The following is a 15,017-nucleotide window of genomic DNA, read 5'->3' as shown; positions in this document are numbered from 1 at the left end:
GTAGAAGCGGTAATGGTTTCGTATTCGTGCGCGGTCGCTGAGGAGAGGTATGGCGCGCCGCCGGGAGCGCCATCTCGTTTCTCTAAAACAAACTGCTCCGCGAAAAGGGTGAATATATATGAAGACGTTGGCGCGACGCCGACGAGATCTCTGCCGCTCCTGCTTTCGGCGGCTCATATACGCACGTATATCCAGAGCGGGTATGCGCCACGCGTGATTTTATTATCGTTATTCGTGACGTAACTGACAAGCATGTGATGTCATCGATGGCATGACCTATCAGTCATGTTAGCCATACATTCGTACGCTTCCATACCAATTTTGGTATATACCAAGTGAACGATACGCGAGTTTTCGATAGGTTTTCGATAGGTTTATTTCCGCCGGAGGACCGTTTCTGTGGTCGGACCACGAGTGTTTCAGCCGAATCATATACAGCTAGCTTCGCTGTAAAATGTGCTACTTCGTGTATTTCTCCGCCGCGGTCTTTGCCAACTTTTGCCCATCATTCAAGTGGGCAAACGTGGGCCACACTTGCCCATCGTAAATGGGCCAATGCCCGGAACGGTGCTTATGAACATCGCCAAGGCCGCGGCGGCGTATCCGGCCGACTTCGCTCACTGCGATAGCATCCGGTGCGACGACGCTCGTCGATCACGCACTGCGACAAAGCCGCACACCGACCTCCAGACGCCCCCTCGGCATATTTTTTATCTCTCTCTAACAATGCGCGGTCGATTACGCTTGAGTACGCGCAGAGTGCGACAGCGTTAAGCAGGTGCGGCGCGTACCCGGCATTGTGTGTGTGTGTGTGTCGATATGAAGTGGGGCGGGAATGAATCCTCCGGCTAGCCAGCGACTTTCGCACTAACGGATTAAAACAATAGAGGCGATCAATTGGCGATTCTTTTTTTCATCGAATACGAATATTAAGGGGGAAAGAAGCACTCGAATGTCGAATGCCTAATGCCTAGTAACTTTTATCATTTCTGAACAAACTGAAAGGCAAAGGTTCCTTGGAGTTTGTTTCGTCAAAAAAAGAAGGTTTATGTACATCCTTTAAAGCATGTAAATTCGGTCACAACTACTTCCGGTCAAATGATCGAGAAGCTTGTAAATGAGGACTGACTGTAATGTGATCGGATCTGGCGCAGTGTGATATGAACAGCAATAAAACACAGGAACAGCTCGCCAAGAAATGATGTAGAAGCAAAGTGTAATACTACGGCACCGTAAAATATGGTTAAAGGGGTGAAAACATGTTGAGAATGTCCTATTGTTAAATAGATTTTTCTAATCCTGAAACCAAATTTGCAATGCTGCCAAAAGGCGAACCATCTGTATTGAAGGACTGGAAATTATTTAGCTGTAAGCTCAAGAAAAAAACTCATTAAAAGATATTAAAACAAAATACGCTGGTGATGATGATGTTGATGATAATGATGATGATGATGCTGTCCCGTGCGTTTGCTCAGCAAATGGTGGTTCTCTGCAGAAAACGCGGCTCCTATTCAGCAGAATCAATCGGTAGAATGCCCCTGGCTTGCTTCCTCTACACTCCAATAAGTGGCAATATCCATTATTCACGAACAGAAACGTAGAGAATTCTATATCGAACACCGCAAGAACAGCAAGGACTATTCGATTTGTATTCGAATTTGGAATTTCACGACGTCTATAGCACATGGTTGTTCCCGCATGCTTACGTAGTACGCTTTTTTTTTTTTTCGCGCGAAGGAGCATGTGAGGCGAGCAGTGAGTTCCCTATAGTTCTGCGTGGTTTGAAGTTTATTTCCAAATCTCGGGCACATACATCTTACACATAAGCATCTTCCGGGACACATTGTTGAAGAGTCCCAGGCCAAACATAACTAAACATTTCTACAAAAATTCGTAGCAACATTCACAGCAGTTATCAAGACGAAAATATACCAAATTCTATGGCATAGGACGGGGCCAATGAGTATAGCGTCGTTAAGATTTTCTTTTTAAAGTCTGCGTACCAGCAGAACAACCAGCTCGTAACTTAGGTGTCTGATTCGCCAGTGGGAATACCTTGGTAAACCTGCAGGCGATGTAGGCTGTGGCAAATGCAGCCCCACACGAGGTGCTGCAGGTTTGGTTAGGGTCGGTCGATCTGTGCGATGCAACTACGTAACCGAAAAGGCACTGTCTCAAGCGCTTCACTCAGACATCCACAAAGCTTTACAACGACGTGACACGTTGGCGATCATGAGTGTACGTGATAAGCTAGCAAAGATGCTAAAGCTAACTCTTTAGGTTACCGGTGCAAATATCTCTGTATAAACTTTCCTATAGTTATGTTATGAAATTTATTTTGATTTAAAAGAAAAGAAGAAAAAAAACGTTGCAAAAGCTTTCCTCAGTAGCGCAACAGCAATCACGCAGCAAGAAGCGACCTAAGGAAAACGCAGACGCGGCGCCGCATCCTGAAAGCGCAAAACCGAACGTCCAGCCCCTTAGCTGTGGCGCCACGGTATCGATTCCGTGCTAAATATGAACCGAAGCTGCCGGGCCATGCTCCTTGAGATGCGAAGAGCAGTTGGGATCCCACGGACCGTGTGAAACAGAGCAGCAGTTCGTGGCTCATAGTAATCACACGGTGACCGGCCGATGAGCACATAGAACGTTTTCTTTTTTTTTTCATACGCCCCTGCACAGATAATTTGCATGTCATTGCAAATTTGCATTCTCGATGAGCCGGCAAGTTGTGACTACTATCCGCAGTCGCCCGACGGGCTACCTCCGTCCGGTGCCGCCCTCCCCAAATACAGCTTCACCTCTCTGACACTGTGACTATATATCCCTCTTGGAGAGAGTAACACCCAGATCAGAAGGATCAAATTTACCTTTTTTAGAAATCTATAAAGCCCATTCGACGACTCAGCTGGTCGACGACATCAGCCTTTGACGCACGTACACGCCGATTGTCGCGGAGAACGAGCTACTGCCCGCTTCTTCAATTAAACGTGCACTATATTAGCGCCGCAAGAACGTTAAAACAAGGATGAAAAACGCCAGCTCGTAGGGTACCTAGATGTCCTCCTCGCCCGCCGCTCCGTTCAGGGTGGAGACATTCTTTGAAGGAGTTGCCGCTGACGCGACCGCCTTTTGTAGCCGCTGTCCGCCATTGTGTAGCCCACTTTCCCGGGGAATCAGCGCGTGTTTAACATTGCGCGGCCGCCTGGCCGTGGTTCTCGGTACAGATTGTCTGGGCGCTGCGCGCCGTGGTATACAAACCACTCCAAAAGTGGTTGGAGAATGTTTCACTTTCTAACAGAGCCGAAAAGAAGACTTCAGTGGGTGACGAAAGCCAAGCGCGTCAAGCGTCAAAAATGAAGCGTCAAATTCAAATTCTTTTTCTTTTTCTTTATTACGTCCATTTCTTTGACACAATAAATGGGCATCACTGTCTGGATCTTCAGACAAAGGCTAGTATAGATTCATTCAATAATAGCACTGAAATTATTTGAGGACAGATGTTTGCATACTGAACACTACCGAAATAATACAAATAGACAAATGACACAAAATTGAGAGCACGAAGAAATGGCATATTAATACAAATTACGCAAGTACACAAGAGCGAATCATGATGAGAAGCAAGAATATTATCGCAAGAGCACCATTCATTAAACTAAAAAGCACATCTCACTGAAGCGACTATTCAGGTTTCAATAACAAACGCAATAGCGACAATAAAATAGATCGCACTACGAAACAGTTTCTACATCTAAGTAATTATTTACGACAGGAAAAAAGTCTTTAACATATTAGAAGGGTTGGACGTCTCTGACACAGCGCAAGAAATCGCATTCCAAATTTTCACTCCTACGTACTGGCCACGCTGGCCATCATTATGAGACATGGTGAGAAGGAATTTTCCCTCTGATTCCGAGCGACTATTAGTTGTGGCTATATGGAATGTGTGTGAAGGAAAAGGAGAAACGCCAGACAGTATTCTTAGTACAAGTAGTGCATGCAACACGGAAATCTCGAAACGGCAATACCGGCAATATTTGGCTGCTCAGAAACAGAGTACGACAGGGCGTATTCGGGGATGTTAAATTCATTACTCTCAATGTTCGCTTCTGCAGTCGTGAGATAGGTTCAATGTAAGTTTTGTAAGGGAACCCCCGAGACTCTATGCAATAAGTTAATTGTGACTGGAAAAAGCTGAAGTACAATGTTTTCAGCGTGTGCATTGCGATATGCCGCCGAGCTTTAGCCAGAATTAAACATGCCTAAGGAAGAAGTTATTGCACAATTTCTCAATGTGTGGTTTCCAGTTCAACGCTGCATCTAATGTTACACCCAGGTATTGAATTGCACTGACTTGTTCTATCTCATTATCTGCTATTGATATTCCGGAAGGCACATTCAAGCATCTTTTATGGGGGGATGCAAAGATAACATACTTAGTCTTGGAAATATTCAAAGAAATTTATTCGTGGAAAGCCATTTACTGACGAGCTGAAGTTCTGATTTTAAAATATGAGTGGCGGTTTCAACGGACTCAGCGGTAACCACCAGTGAAGTATCGTCAGCGTACATAATGGCACGGGTATTACTTAGGTAATCAGGTAGGTTGTTTCTGTATGGCGTGAAGAGTATGGGTCCCAGGACCGAGCCTGGCGGAATACCTACAGAAACAGAACGTTAACTGGACGCGTGTTGGTCAGTGAAAACACACTGCCGCCTCCTACTCAGATAACTTCTGAAGAAGTCAAGTGACACACCCTTAAACCCGTATCTTACTAGTTTTTTTTTCTTAAAATATTGTGGTCCACGGTGTCGAATGCCTTTTTAATACCCAGAAATACACCGATAGAAATATTTTTATTCCTGAGCCTTTTACCTTAGTCGCCGAACATTCCCCCCCCCACCACACCCCAAGTTCAGCCGGGTGCAGGCTACCACCCTGCGTCTGCTACAAACAAACACGTACCCTTCACCCGCCCGCCTCCACCTTATATTCCCTGAAGTTTACAGTACTCCTAACTGCCGGTACTGTGGCACTTACCCGGCTACGCTTCCGCATATGCTGTGGGAGTGCCCAGCACAGTACACACACATTAACACCACGACCCTCTCGTCGAGGTTGCGTGAGGCTCTGCGGAGCTCCGCCCTCGACGACCAAACTTAAACCTAAGAGACCCAGCACGCCCGTGAGGCGCGGCGAGGCAAACCCTCGACGTCCCCTCATGGGAGGCTTAGGCCCGGCCATCATAAAGTGCTGGTTCTCTAATAAAAGTTTATTCCTCCTCTCCTCCCGAGTAGTTTCGTTAATTATGTCAGTCACAGAAAGTACGGCCACTGGAAACCAAGCTGGGATGATGACAGGATGCTATTTTTAGTGAGGAATTGTGTAATTCTAAGAGCCAGTACTTTTTGAAGAGTGTTAATATAGCGAAGGAACTGAGATTGACCTATAGTTTGCAAATTCATTTGGATTCCCACTTTTGTAGATAGGGACCACCTTGGCAAGCTTTAATACCTCAGGATACATGCCGGTCCGAAACGCTTTATTAAATAATGAGGCTAAGGTACCAGCTAAGAGACCAGTGTTATTTTTATTTATAGACATCGGAATACCGTCTAGGCCCGTAGCATTACTAGCATCCATTGAATTAAATGTACTGATTACTTCATCACTACTTATTTCTATAAAAACGAAAGTCGAGTTATGGTACTCTGGCAAAGAAGGTTCATCTGCAAGACCCGTACGTATGAGTAAATCAGTACCAACTGAACAAAAGTGGTCGTTAAAACGATCTGATAAAAGATGTTTATCGACGGAGGAGGCCAAATCAGGAAGTGTCCGATTTGAAGCAGTAGGCCGAATTGTCGAGTTTACTATAGCTCTTAGTTTCTTAGAATTGCCGCTACACGAGCTTATTTGCTTAGTGAAATAAAGCTTTTTACAGCGAAGCTGTTAAGGGCGCACCTTTCGATCGTCGCGCCCGGCAATAGAAAAAACTCTCATTGGCCGTATGCTGTATGTGCGAGTGAAAGCGAGCGAGGGCGAGGGACGCGCGTTTTCACGGGGAGCTAATGCACGGCGGAGAGCAAACGCAACTTCTGCGCGAGTGAAAGCGCGCGAGGGTGAGGGACGCGCGTTTTCACGGGGAGCGAACACACGGCGGAGAGCAAACGCAACTTAAGTGCGAGTGAAAGCGCGCGAGGGCGAGGGACGCGCGCTTTCACGGGGAGCGAACGCACGGCGGATAGCAAACTCAACTTCCCAGTAGAAGGGGAGTGGTGGGCGAGGAGGACATCGAGGCACCCTAGAGTTAAAGTCCCTAGAAATGTGCAAGTGCACATTTCTGGTAATCTTTCCGTATCTTGAATACACGTAAAATTGCCGCGCGACTGGCTGCTCGAGGCACTTTGCACGTATTCGCGGGCTTCTTTCACGCTCGGAAAAACAGTTTTATGTAGCACGTGTATGGAGCAACAGAAAGCTGTATCGGGTGTTTTTCATGCTGCACTACAATTTTCTCACTGACACTTTGATAATTAAGACAGTACTTCTCGAGTTTGATAATTAATTACAATTACCTAATTAAATATCAGTAACGAAAAAATTACTGGCGGCTACTACACTGTGCTGGAAACAATCTGCACTATATAGGTGTTCTTCGAGTAACGCAATTGCTCTTTTTTTAAATCTTGGTGCATGATTGTCGGGACACCCTGCATATTCGTATACCTGCAGCACGCTACCGTAGATATCGGTTATGCAATGGCGGAAGCCGTAGCAGACGACGCGGTTGTCCCCGCCCTGTACGGAGCTTCGGGCGAGCAGGACATCCAGGCACCCTACCAGTTCGCAATTCCCCCACCATCTTCCCACGACGTCACAGAATTTCGCGTTGCCTGCTAGGCTCTATAGCCATTGCTGACGAATAAAGAGATGGATTGTATTGCACTAAAAAGTAACTAAAGATTCAACCTACCAACACCAAGGTAAGCGAAAATGCTACGATATTCATTTGAGACTGGCGTCATCAGCGCCGCGACAAAGCGTGAAATTTTCAAAGAGAGGTTCCACCTCCATCTTCTCCACTAATGACCGACCTTCTTTAGAGCTATAAATGCAGATATTGTGGCGAGACTGTCAATGTCCACTGATTTGGGGTTCTTGTATAGCGTCTCCCCGCAGAAACCAAGATCCGTACGGATTCTGGTTTAACATCGATTTTGCCATGTAGGCATTGCTCTATGCGCTGCAGTTGCGTTATCTCGCCAAGTGTGCAGGAAAGCATGTGTCGTCTTTACATGCCGGTTAACTCGCTAGGAAACACAGATGGTAAACTACATTTTATTTTTGTGACTCGGGTATGTTGCACGCGGCTATAATGTCATAGGCAAACGGCACCCATAATGAGAGGAATTCTGGGAGCGACGGTCGCCGAGCCCGAGTCATTACGCAACTTCTCTGATTGTTCGTCGTTGAGAACGGGTCGTGCTCGCGGTAACTTCGACAAGGCAGGTTACGGCAGTCGACTGGCCGAGCACATTTTGTGTCATTTTTGGAGCACGGCGAAAACTTTTCGCATTATCGGTCATCGCTGACACAGGGACATTCAAGTTTCAGGGGAAAGTGCACACAGAAAACAAATGCAGCAGATCCAACCAGTTGGAATCTATATACAGCGAAGCTTTGTGTGAGTGCATAAAGTGTCGAAACACGTGTTTGTGTTCAGGGAACGTCCTCACAAAGTGGCGCGGAAGGTTTTATTCGGGCATTGTAGAGAGATTATTGTAATGCCGCCGCCGCTGCCGCGGATGCGCAACGGCGAGCTTTCTGGTTCTTTTTTTTTCGCACGGCCGGCGCCGCCGCTGCCTTGGACACGCGAAGGCGAGCTCCATATTGTGGTAGTGCAAGGAACCCAACTGCGCGCGTCCTCATCTGTGATTGGTTGACCTATTCAGTTAGAGAACAGCCACGTCGCAGCACCCACGGTCACGAAAGCCAGAGAGATTCGCAAGGAAAAACTTCGCTTTTAAAAGGACAGTGCGTGAAAGAGAGGTGAGAATACAAAATAAATTACACAGATCCCACGCTGTGATGGAATCAACGTTACGCGAAGCATTTTGCGGATACTTGGCTATATAGATTCGTTTAGCGTTGGGCAAAGTGTTGCCAGACGACATAGCATGTCTGTGTACACAAGGCGAGCGACTTTGTATGATGACAACGACGGCACGACGACAGCAGCAGGACGCTTTCTTGGCTCGCTGCTTCCTCTGCGCCTCCCGCTCGGCGATACCTATCTGAAAACCCTAGAACATTCTTCCACTCAGCCGCGAGGAAACGGATGGTAATGCCGTCCATCGACAGAGGTCGTCACTGCTCTTCACTGCTCCGCGGCAATTCTCGAGAAACGTAGCGTCTTCTTCAGTCGAGAGGCAGCGCTGCGCTCAACTCTGTTGAGTGGAGGAATAGCTTTGAATGGAGGATCGTTTGAGAATTCTGGTGTAAGTTCTTCGGGGTCCTCCAAGTCATGGGACAAACTGCAGTGAGCAGCTGCTCTCGCTTTTAAGCAAACTGGTGTTATGCGACGACACGAACGCGCCATTAATTTCAGATCGCTCGCAAGGAGTGTGGTTATATTCATTCGTTCCATGCCAGGCCTGTGGTGTAATGTCGACCACTTGACATTGGGCCACACGTGCACGCCTGGAACGAGTGAATAATTGTAAACCTTATACTACACTCCTTCCACCGTGGCAGATATAGTGATTTGAGACTACATACAGGCCAACAGGCGCATAATTTCGTCCCCACCGTCCATAGTTCATGCGGCATTGGCGTAGTATTGACTTGGTACCCTTATATCAGAGTCCGCGTCACTTTGGTGATCAGATTGGTAGCGTCAGAGCATGGCATACCCTTCGTTCGTTCTGGCGTTTTACGTGCCAAAACCAGTTCTGATTATGAGGCACGCCGTTACCCTCGAGTATTAATTGCATACGTGCATATGGAGTGTTCTGCTTAAAGTTGCCCTGTCGCGTTTCATTCTGCGAGCGTAATACGTGCACGGAGCGTGCCGAGCGAGCAGAACGAGCATACGTTGCTTGTCGAGTTTAACGTACATGCAATGCTTACGAACGCTAAAGTTACGCTTAGCTTTGGCAAACATGACGGCAACCATATGGCTCTTGATTGCTCCTATTCAGTGTCATTTATGATAACCACGCTTTCGTTGATCGATCGCCAATAAATGGTGAATAAGGCTTTCGTTTTCTCCCAACTCACCTGAATCGCAAGTTATGAGGGGCTAGCGCGCCCAATTTGCGAGATCGTTCGGCGATTCTGACGACTAAGTCTGACGAGACACGTCGACCGCCATAGAAGCAGCAGGAAGGGCGCATTGTCTTAGTTTGCAACTTCTCGTGTTCCTCTGTTTTTTTCCTGCGTTTTCCATGTTTTCCTTTTACCCTATACAGTGTGGAGTAGCAGGCCAGAAGTACGCCCACCGGACAACCTCGCCGCCTTACCTTTCATTAAACCTCGTCTCTCAAATGGACAGGTTCGATATCGGGCACCAGGTGGCGTCGAAAGCACCATGTCCGTACCTTTTTTTTTTTTAAGTTTTCTGTACATTTGAGCTTTCACGCAATAACTAATGGCACTCACTGACAGACCAGAACGAAGCATTAAATCCCCAGCCAGGAGCTTTGGCTGGTTGCCCTCTAAATATGGTGCATGCCCAATATCTCCGAATCGCCAAGAATGGGATAGTGTTAGAAGAGCACGAGAATGGCGGATTTAGAAGGGACATTTAAAATAAAATTGAAGTAAAATCAACTAATAGTACGACATCGCAATGTACGAAAAATTAAAGCACGGAAATCACTCTTGTTTTCCTTGCGCAACCTACACCGAACGGAATCACAATTAAGTCGAAGGGTGGTAGGGTGTAGTTTTGAAGAACCACATTCAGTGGCGCTTCTTGTTTTCTATTTTTTTAGTCATTCGCTGGTGCAATGCTGAACGCTTGCGCCAAAATTTCCCTTTCAATTGGGTCGAAACGACAAGTTATTTTTACCTTTTACGAACATTAAAAAAACTGGATAAGTGCCGTCGGCAACTGACCATTCCCGCGGCGATCTTCTCGCTATCAATAGACCGATCAGCGGAGCCCGAAAACCGGCCAATGAAAAAACGTTCCTACGCCAGATGTTTTGCGAGTATGAGCCCATGTCCCTTTCAGGAATAAAAAAAAAAGTTGCTGGGCCGAGTCCTCGCTCCTTTTCAATTACAATGTGAGCGAGTTATTAGGACGTTTTCATAAAACTAACAAATACAGAGCAAGAAAATTAATTTACGCATAGCCTCGGTGCCTGACAGGTAAATGAATTCACACAGATGCTTGTTCGTGTAATAACCGTACAAACATTTCTCGGTACAGGAGACATTACCAAAACCGAACGTCTCGAGATAGCTGGCGCGGCAATCTTCTATGATGGCGTCGGCGCCTGTCAATAAGGGCTCTTTTTTTCTTCACCTTTTGTCTTAGCGAACCTCCTGCCACGGCCAGACTTATGTACGCGACTCCGTGTGTATCATCGAGCAATCAAGTTTAAGATTCCTTTTCGCGTCACTTAAGCAGCGTCACGTCGGCCCCATTCACCTGCAAAATTGTGCGCATCGCAGCAGTTATTGCAAGTACGATTTCTTTCCACGTGTGCGACACTATTTTATTGCTCATATGTTCATAAGCTTTCTATTGCAAGTTTGCCTTCGCGACCCCGCAATATTGTAACACTGCCTTTAAATATCCTTTATTTTTAATTTGGGAGCGATAAGAAAACCGCAGCAAACGTGGCAGCATTGCTTGTTCATTCAAAACGCGTGAACAGTACGTGTGCCGAATTTATAGAGGAAACGAGATGGAAAGACGAGGCCTTCAGCGCTTTCGTCGCCGATATTATGCAGAGAATGTTTGGTGCAACCTACATGTGTTTCCTTACGCGCGCTAAAGTTGGGACGTTCAGATCCTTTCACTTTACTAGCACTACCTTGCAAGAGAGCTAGTCACATCAGCAGGGTGCCGGCGTCCGAAAGTTTTCGAAACGTTGCTTTTTTTTTTTTTTTTTGCTCACCAAAGAATCGTTATGCCTCGTCTATGATAAGTGGCTTCATACGCAGAATTTTGGGCTACCAACATCACCCAACGACGTGTTGACGCACGTACATTTAATGTATCTTCTGACAGTCCGTAACTATAGTGAACAGCAGAGAATGAAATCGGCAGTGAAAACTTCGAACATTCAAAGGGCAGCTTCTACTGTTGGAAAGATGTCTGAAAACGCGGGGTTATAGGAATTTATGAAATGAACACGATTTGTGCACAGCGATCGTAAATTGAGCCGAACAAACCATCCAGCATATTCTGTTGGAGCATCCAGGTATCCATCCAGCAATAAATGTTCAAGTTAGCATTCCCCAGGCCTTGGGTTTTCGACACAGTGTGGAAAAGGTGAATGGATCTGGTGATAGAAACTAGTAAGAGACGAGTCGAACATCGGTGGCTCAAAGGATGGGAAGATGTGCACTGTCGAGAACGTGTCATTTTCGAAAATTTTATCTTAGCGCGTAAAAAAATGTATTTAATCACTGACATCCAACAGAAGAACTGAACAAGCATGGTAGGCATGTGTGACAACCCAAATTCAAAGTGGATGATCGTATTAGCAGGTGTAGCCATTGAGCTACGGTGAAACGGGGAACGTTTTCCAGAAAATAACGAAAATTCCAAAAGCCTTTTTTAAAAAGTCATTTATTTGATCTCTCGAAAAACTCGGCACAAAAATCTCTTCGGGTACAAAGAGGAAGGAAGGAATGAATAGGAACGCGAACAAGAATCCACTCGGTGGACCGACGCTAAGGGTAAACAAAAAGGTACAATAACGGCTAATTCCCAAAGAGACAGAAGAACAAAAAAAAAGGGGGGGGGGGGTCTACTTAAACTTTCAAAACACTTTCTTTTAGGGCCTTTCACGCGCGACTGTCGCTGACTGACGACAAAAGCGGATCTTTTAACTCAACTTTTACGCAGGGGTGGAGGGAACACAAGACGAGGAGATGGAAACCCAAGGCGGGGAAAAGCAGCACACGGATTGTCTTTGGGCAGAAAAAAACAAAACACAACTTGGAATTCGCGGCGAGACGCAGGCAGCCTGCTGAGGCCGCACCAAAGCTCGAAGACAAGGAGACTTCGTTGTTGGGGGGCGACCCCAGCATGAACCCTGGTCGCCGGCGGAAGCACACCGCGCGAGCAGACCACACAACACCGGGAGGCGGGGCGAGCGAAGAGTTAGGAACAACAGAGCTCGTCGCCGTCTTTGCGGCACACGAACAGCGTGGGCCAAGGACGTCCTCGTTCGTCACACGCGCCCCAGCGCGCGCGGGCCGGCGGCCCAAGTCTCGAGGAGATCCGAGCTCACTCCTTCAGGTACTTGCGGAGAGAGGTGATGTCGTCCAGGGAGCACGTCTGCACACGGAGAGGGAAAAAAAAAAAAAAAACAGGAATGTAGATGCGGCGTCAGGAGTGGAGCTTTAGGGAGTGAGCAAATCCATACACTAAAGTTCTCTAGAGGAATCACGCCCAGAAATAACTCCGAACCACGGCCGAACGGGGAAAGTCGCTAATATTTTGTGAAGACATGCTCACATACGCGTTTATACTCCTTTGTGAATACTCCCGCTAAATTCTATGGGAAGGGGGGGGGGGGGGGGGGGTCGTGCCAAAACCACGATCTGATGGAGCACGCCGTAGTGGGAAGCTCCGGTTAAATTTTTACCACCTGGGGTTTCTTTAACGTGCACCTGAATCTAAGTACATGGGTGTTTTCGCATTTCGCACCCTTCGAAATGGGGGCGCCGCCGCGGCCGGGATTTCATCCCGCGACTTCGTGCTGCGACCTCGCACGGTAAAAGCGGCTGTTTTGCTATTGGAGAATCTTAACTTACAAACTTGCAGGGACACTAAAAGGAAACGCTAAATCAGTTTAGACTGGTAAGACTTTTTTTCTTCAAAACTGTTCTCGTTAATTTCGCGATAACCGATTGATTACGAGAACAGAAAAATTAAGGTCGAAGTTTCAGTTTTTTGTATTTCGCGCCGAAACCCCGGCGCGTGTACGTCAGTGTGACGTCACAGATGTAATTTCTTTTCTTCGGCATTGCCTGGGGCCGTGGTTCAATAAATCTTCTCAAAACTGCTTAAGTTCAGTCTTTGTCTCTTAAAATGCAACGTCGTCCACCTTTACCGATAAACCGATAAGCATTAACTGGCCCCAGGGCAGACGGCGTCAAAATCCGTGACGTCACGTCGAGTTGGTGCGGGCAGTTGGAAGCGGCGTCGCCACTTGTATTTCATTCTTGCATCCTTTCTGGCTTGCCAAGCCTCTTCCCGCAGTAAAAGTTTTTTTTTTCTTTTTTTTTTTTTTGGATTGTAGAAGGGTAATATTCTAAGACAGCTGAAAGATTTATTTTTTCTCTCTCAAGAATCGCTTTAGTATTCCTCCTTATAGAGAAGCCTTCGATAGGCACGAGTCGGCAGTGAGTTCAGAAGAAGCCTTAATTACCACGTGGAGCTGGCCGTCCTTGACCTCCCGGACGATGGTCACCTCCTTGTCGCCGGACTGCTTCTGAACAAGCTTGCCATCCTCCAGCGTCACCTTAGACTGCGTAAGGTATTGGAGAGAAAACAAACGGGAGAAAGTATTAAACAGCCAGAAACGCACATTTAGCTTGGCATACATGACAAACATATGGTAAGCCGATATGGAAGTTCGAGTTCGCAATGTTTTTTTTTTTTTTTTTTTTTGAGAATCATTCTTAATGCGAAAGCAGCGCGGTAGGGGCGGCGCCGTGATCGAACAAATTTGCAAGCACTGCACACGCATACAGATCACCTATCAAGTCCAAGTGTAGTGACACACAGCCACGTAAAAAAAAAAAAAAACACTTAGCCAGACTAGTGAATATATTAGACCGCAAAAATGCGCAGTAATCTTCAATTGATTTACAGGCTCCCGCGCGCCTCAATTAGCAAACAACATTTAACGCGAGTTAACATGCCACGCTGATCACAGCGACTTCATTACTGTGATAAGTCGAAGCGGATTCATCTTTAGACCTCTGAAAGCACGCCTATCTTGTGTCAAGCACGAGATAGGTGCAGAAGCCTGAACATGGCACACTTCCTGAGCATAGCTAACTGTCTCTCTGCTTTTAATTCCGAGTGTTACGTTACCGTCGCGAGCAGAGGCTTTCTCCGGGTTAAAAATTAGACTTAGGGAAAATAAATATGGCATAGTTTTTTCGGCGTTTTCCCACTTTACTAGAACACTGCTGAACTTTATCGTGAACTCCTCCGCCTTCTATTCTCGCGAGCCAGTGCGATCGAATAAAACTGGAGTGTTGAAAGCAAAGAAAACAAGATCGCCAGGTAAGGCTGTCGACGTCAAGCGCTCCCCTATCGCAGGGCAGCTCGCAAGGGAAGCCTTTTTGCGAGCGCAGTAAGCATTTGTGAAGTTAAACTGCAACCAAGAAGAAAAAAAATTACACCGGTGCAGTTTTCTATTTTATCAGTGTAACTTTGTTGAACTGCATGCTTAAGAATACACGGAATAATCTGCACGACTTGACCGAATGGGCCACGTGTTTTCTTTTGCAATTTAGTAGACACTCCAGATAACCGACAGTCAGTTAACACTAGAAGGACGGTTGAGCCGATGTCAGCAGAATAAAGGGGGCGGCGCGACGAGATAGGGAAATTCGCAGGACACAGGTTGCAGCAAACGGACGATCGACGCGACAACGGATAAGTGAATATCGCTGGCAAAGGTCTTTGTCCTGCAGGTGCAGCTGAGTTATATACTGACAATTACGATAACGACGATGCACTCTAGCGTACGCCCAAATCGGCTTACTAGTTTTACGGGCGAGACTGGAAAAGACAAATGACAGCGTAATC

At 46.6% G+C, this 15,017-nt stretch overlaps 1 protein-coding gene across 1 annotated transcript in view; it reads right to left on the bottom strand.

Moving 5' to 3' along the window:
- Positions 1-11,828: 11,828 nt before the first annotated feature.
- The window catches only part of LOC119445543 (sodium/calcium exchanger regulatory protein 1-like), a 37,809-nt gene continuing 34,620 nt past the window's right edge, over positions 11,829-15,017 (bottom strand). The window contains exons 3-4 of the mRNA XM_037709811.2: positions 13,624-13,722; positions 11,829-12,527 (exon numbers count right to left, since the gene is read on the bottom strand). Of these exons, the coding sequence (XP_037565739.1) occupies positions 12,477-12,527; positions 13,624-13,722 (150 nt within the window). The 3' untranslated portion in view covers positions 11,829-12,476. The remainder of the gene's footprint in view (positions 12,528-13,623; positions 13,723-15,017) is intronic.

Source organism: Dermacentor silvarum, chromosome 3 (genome assembly GCF_013339745.2).
Source record: "Dermacentor silvarum isolate Dsil-2018 chromosome 3, BIME_Dsil_1.4, whole genome shotgun sequence".
Lineage (NCBI taxonomy): Eukaryota > Metazoa > Arthropoda > Arachnida > Ixodida > Ixodidae > Dermacentor > Dermacentor silvarum.
Note: the sequence above shows the minus strand (reverse complement) of the source record. Positions and strands in the feature narration are given on the sequence as shown.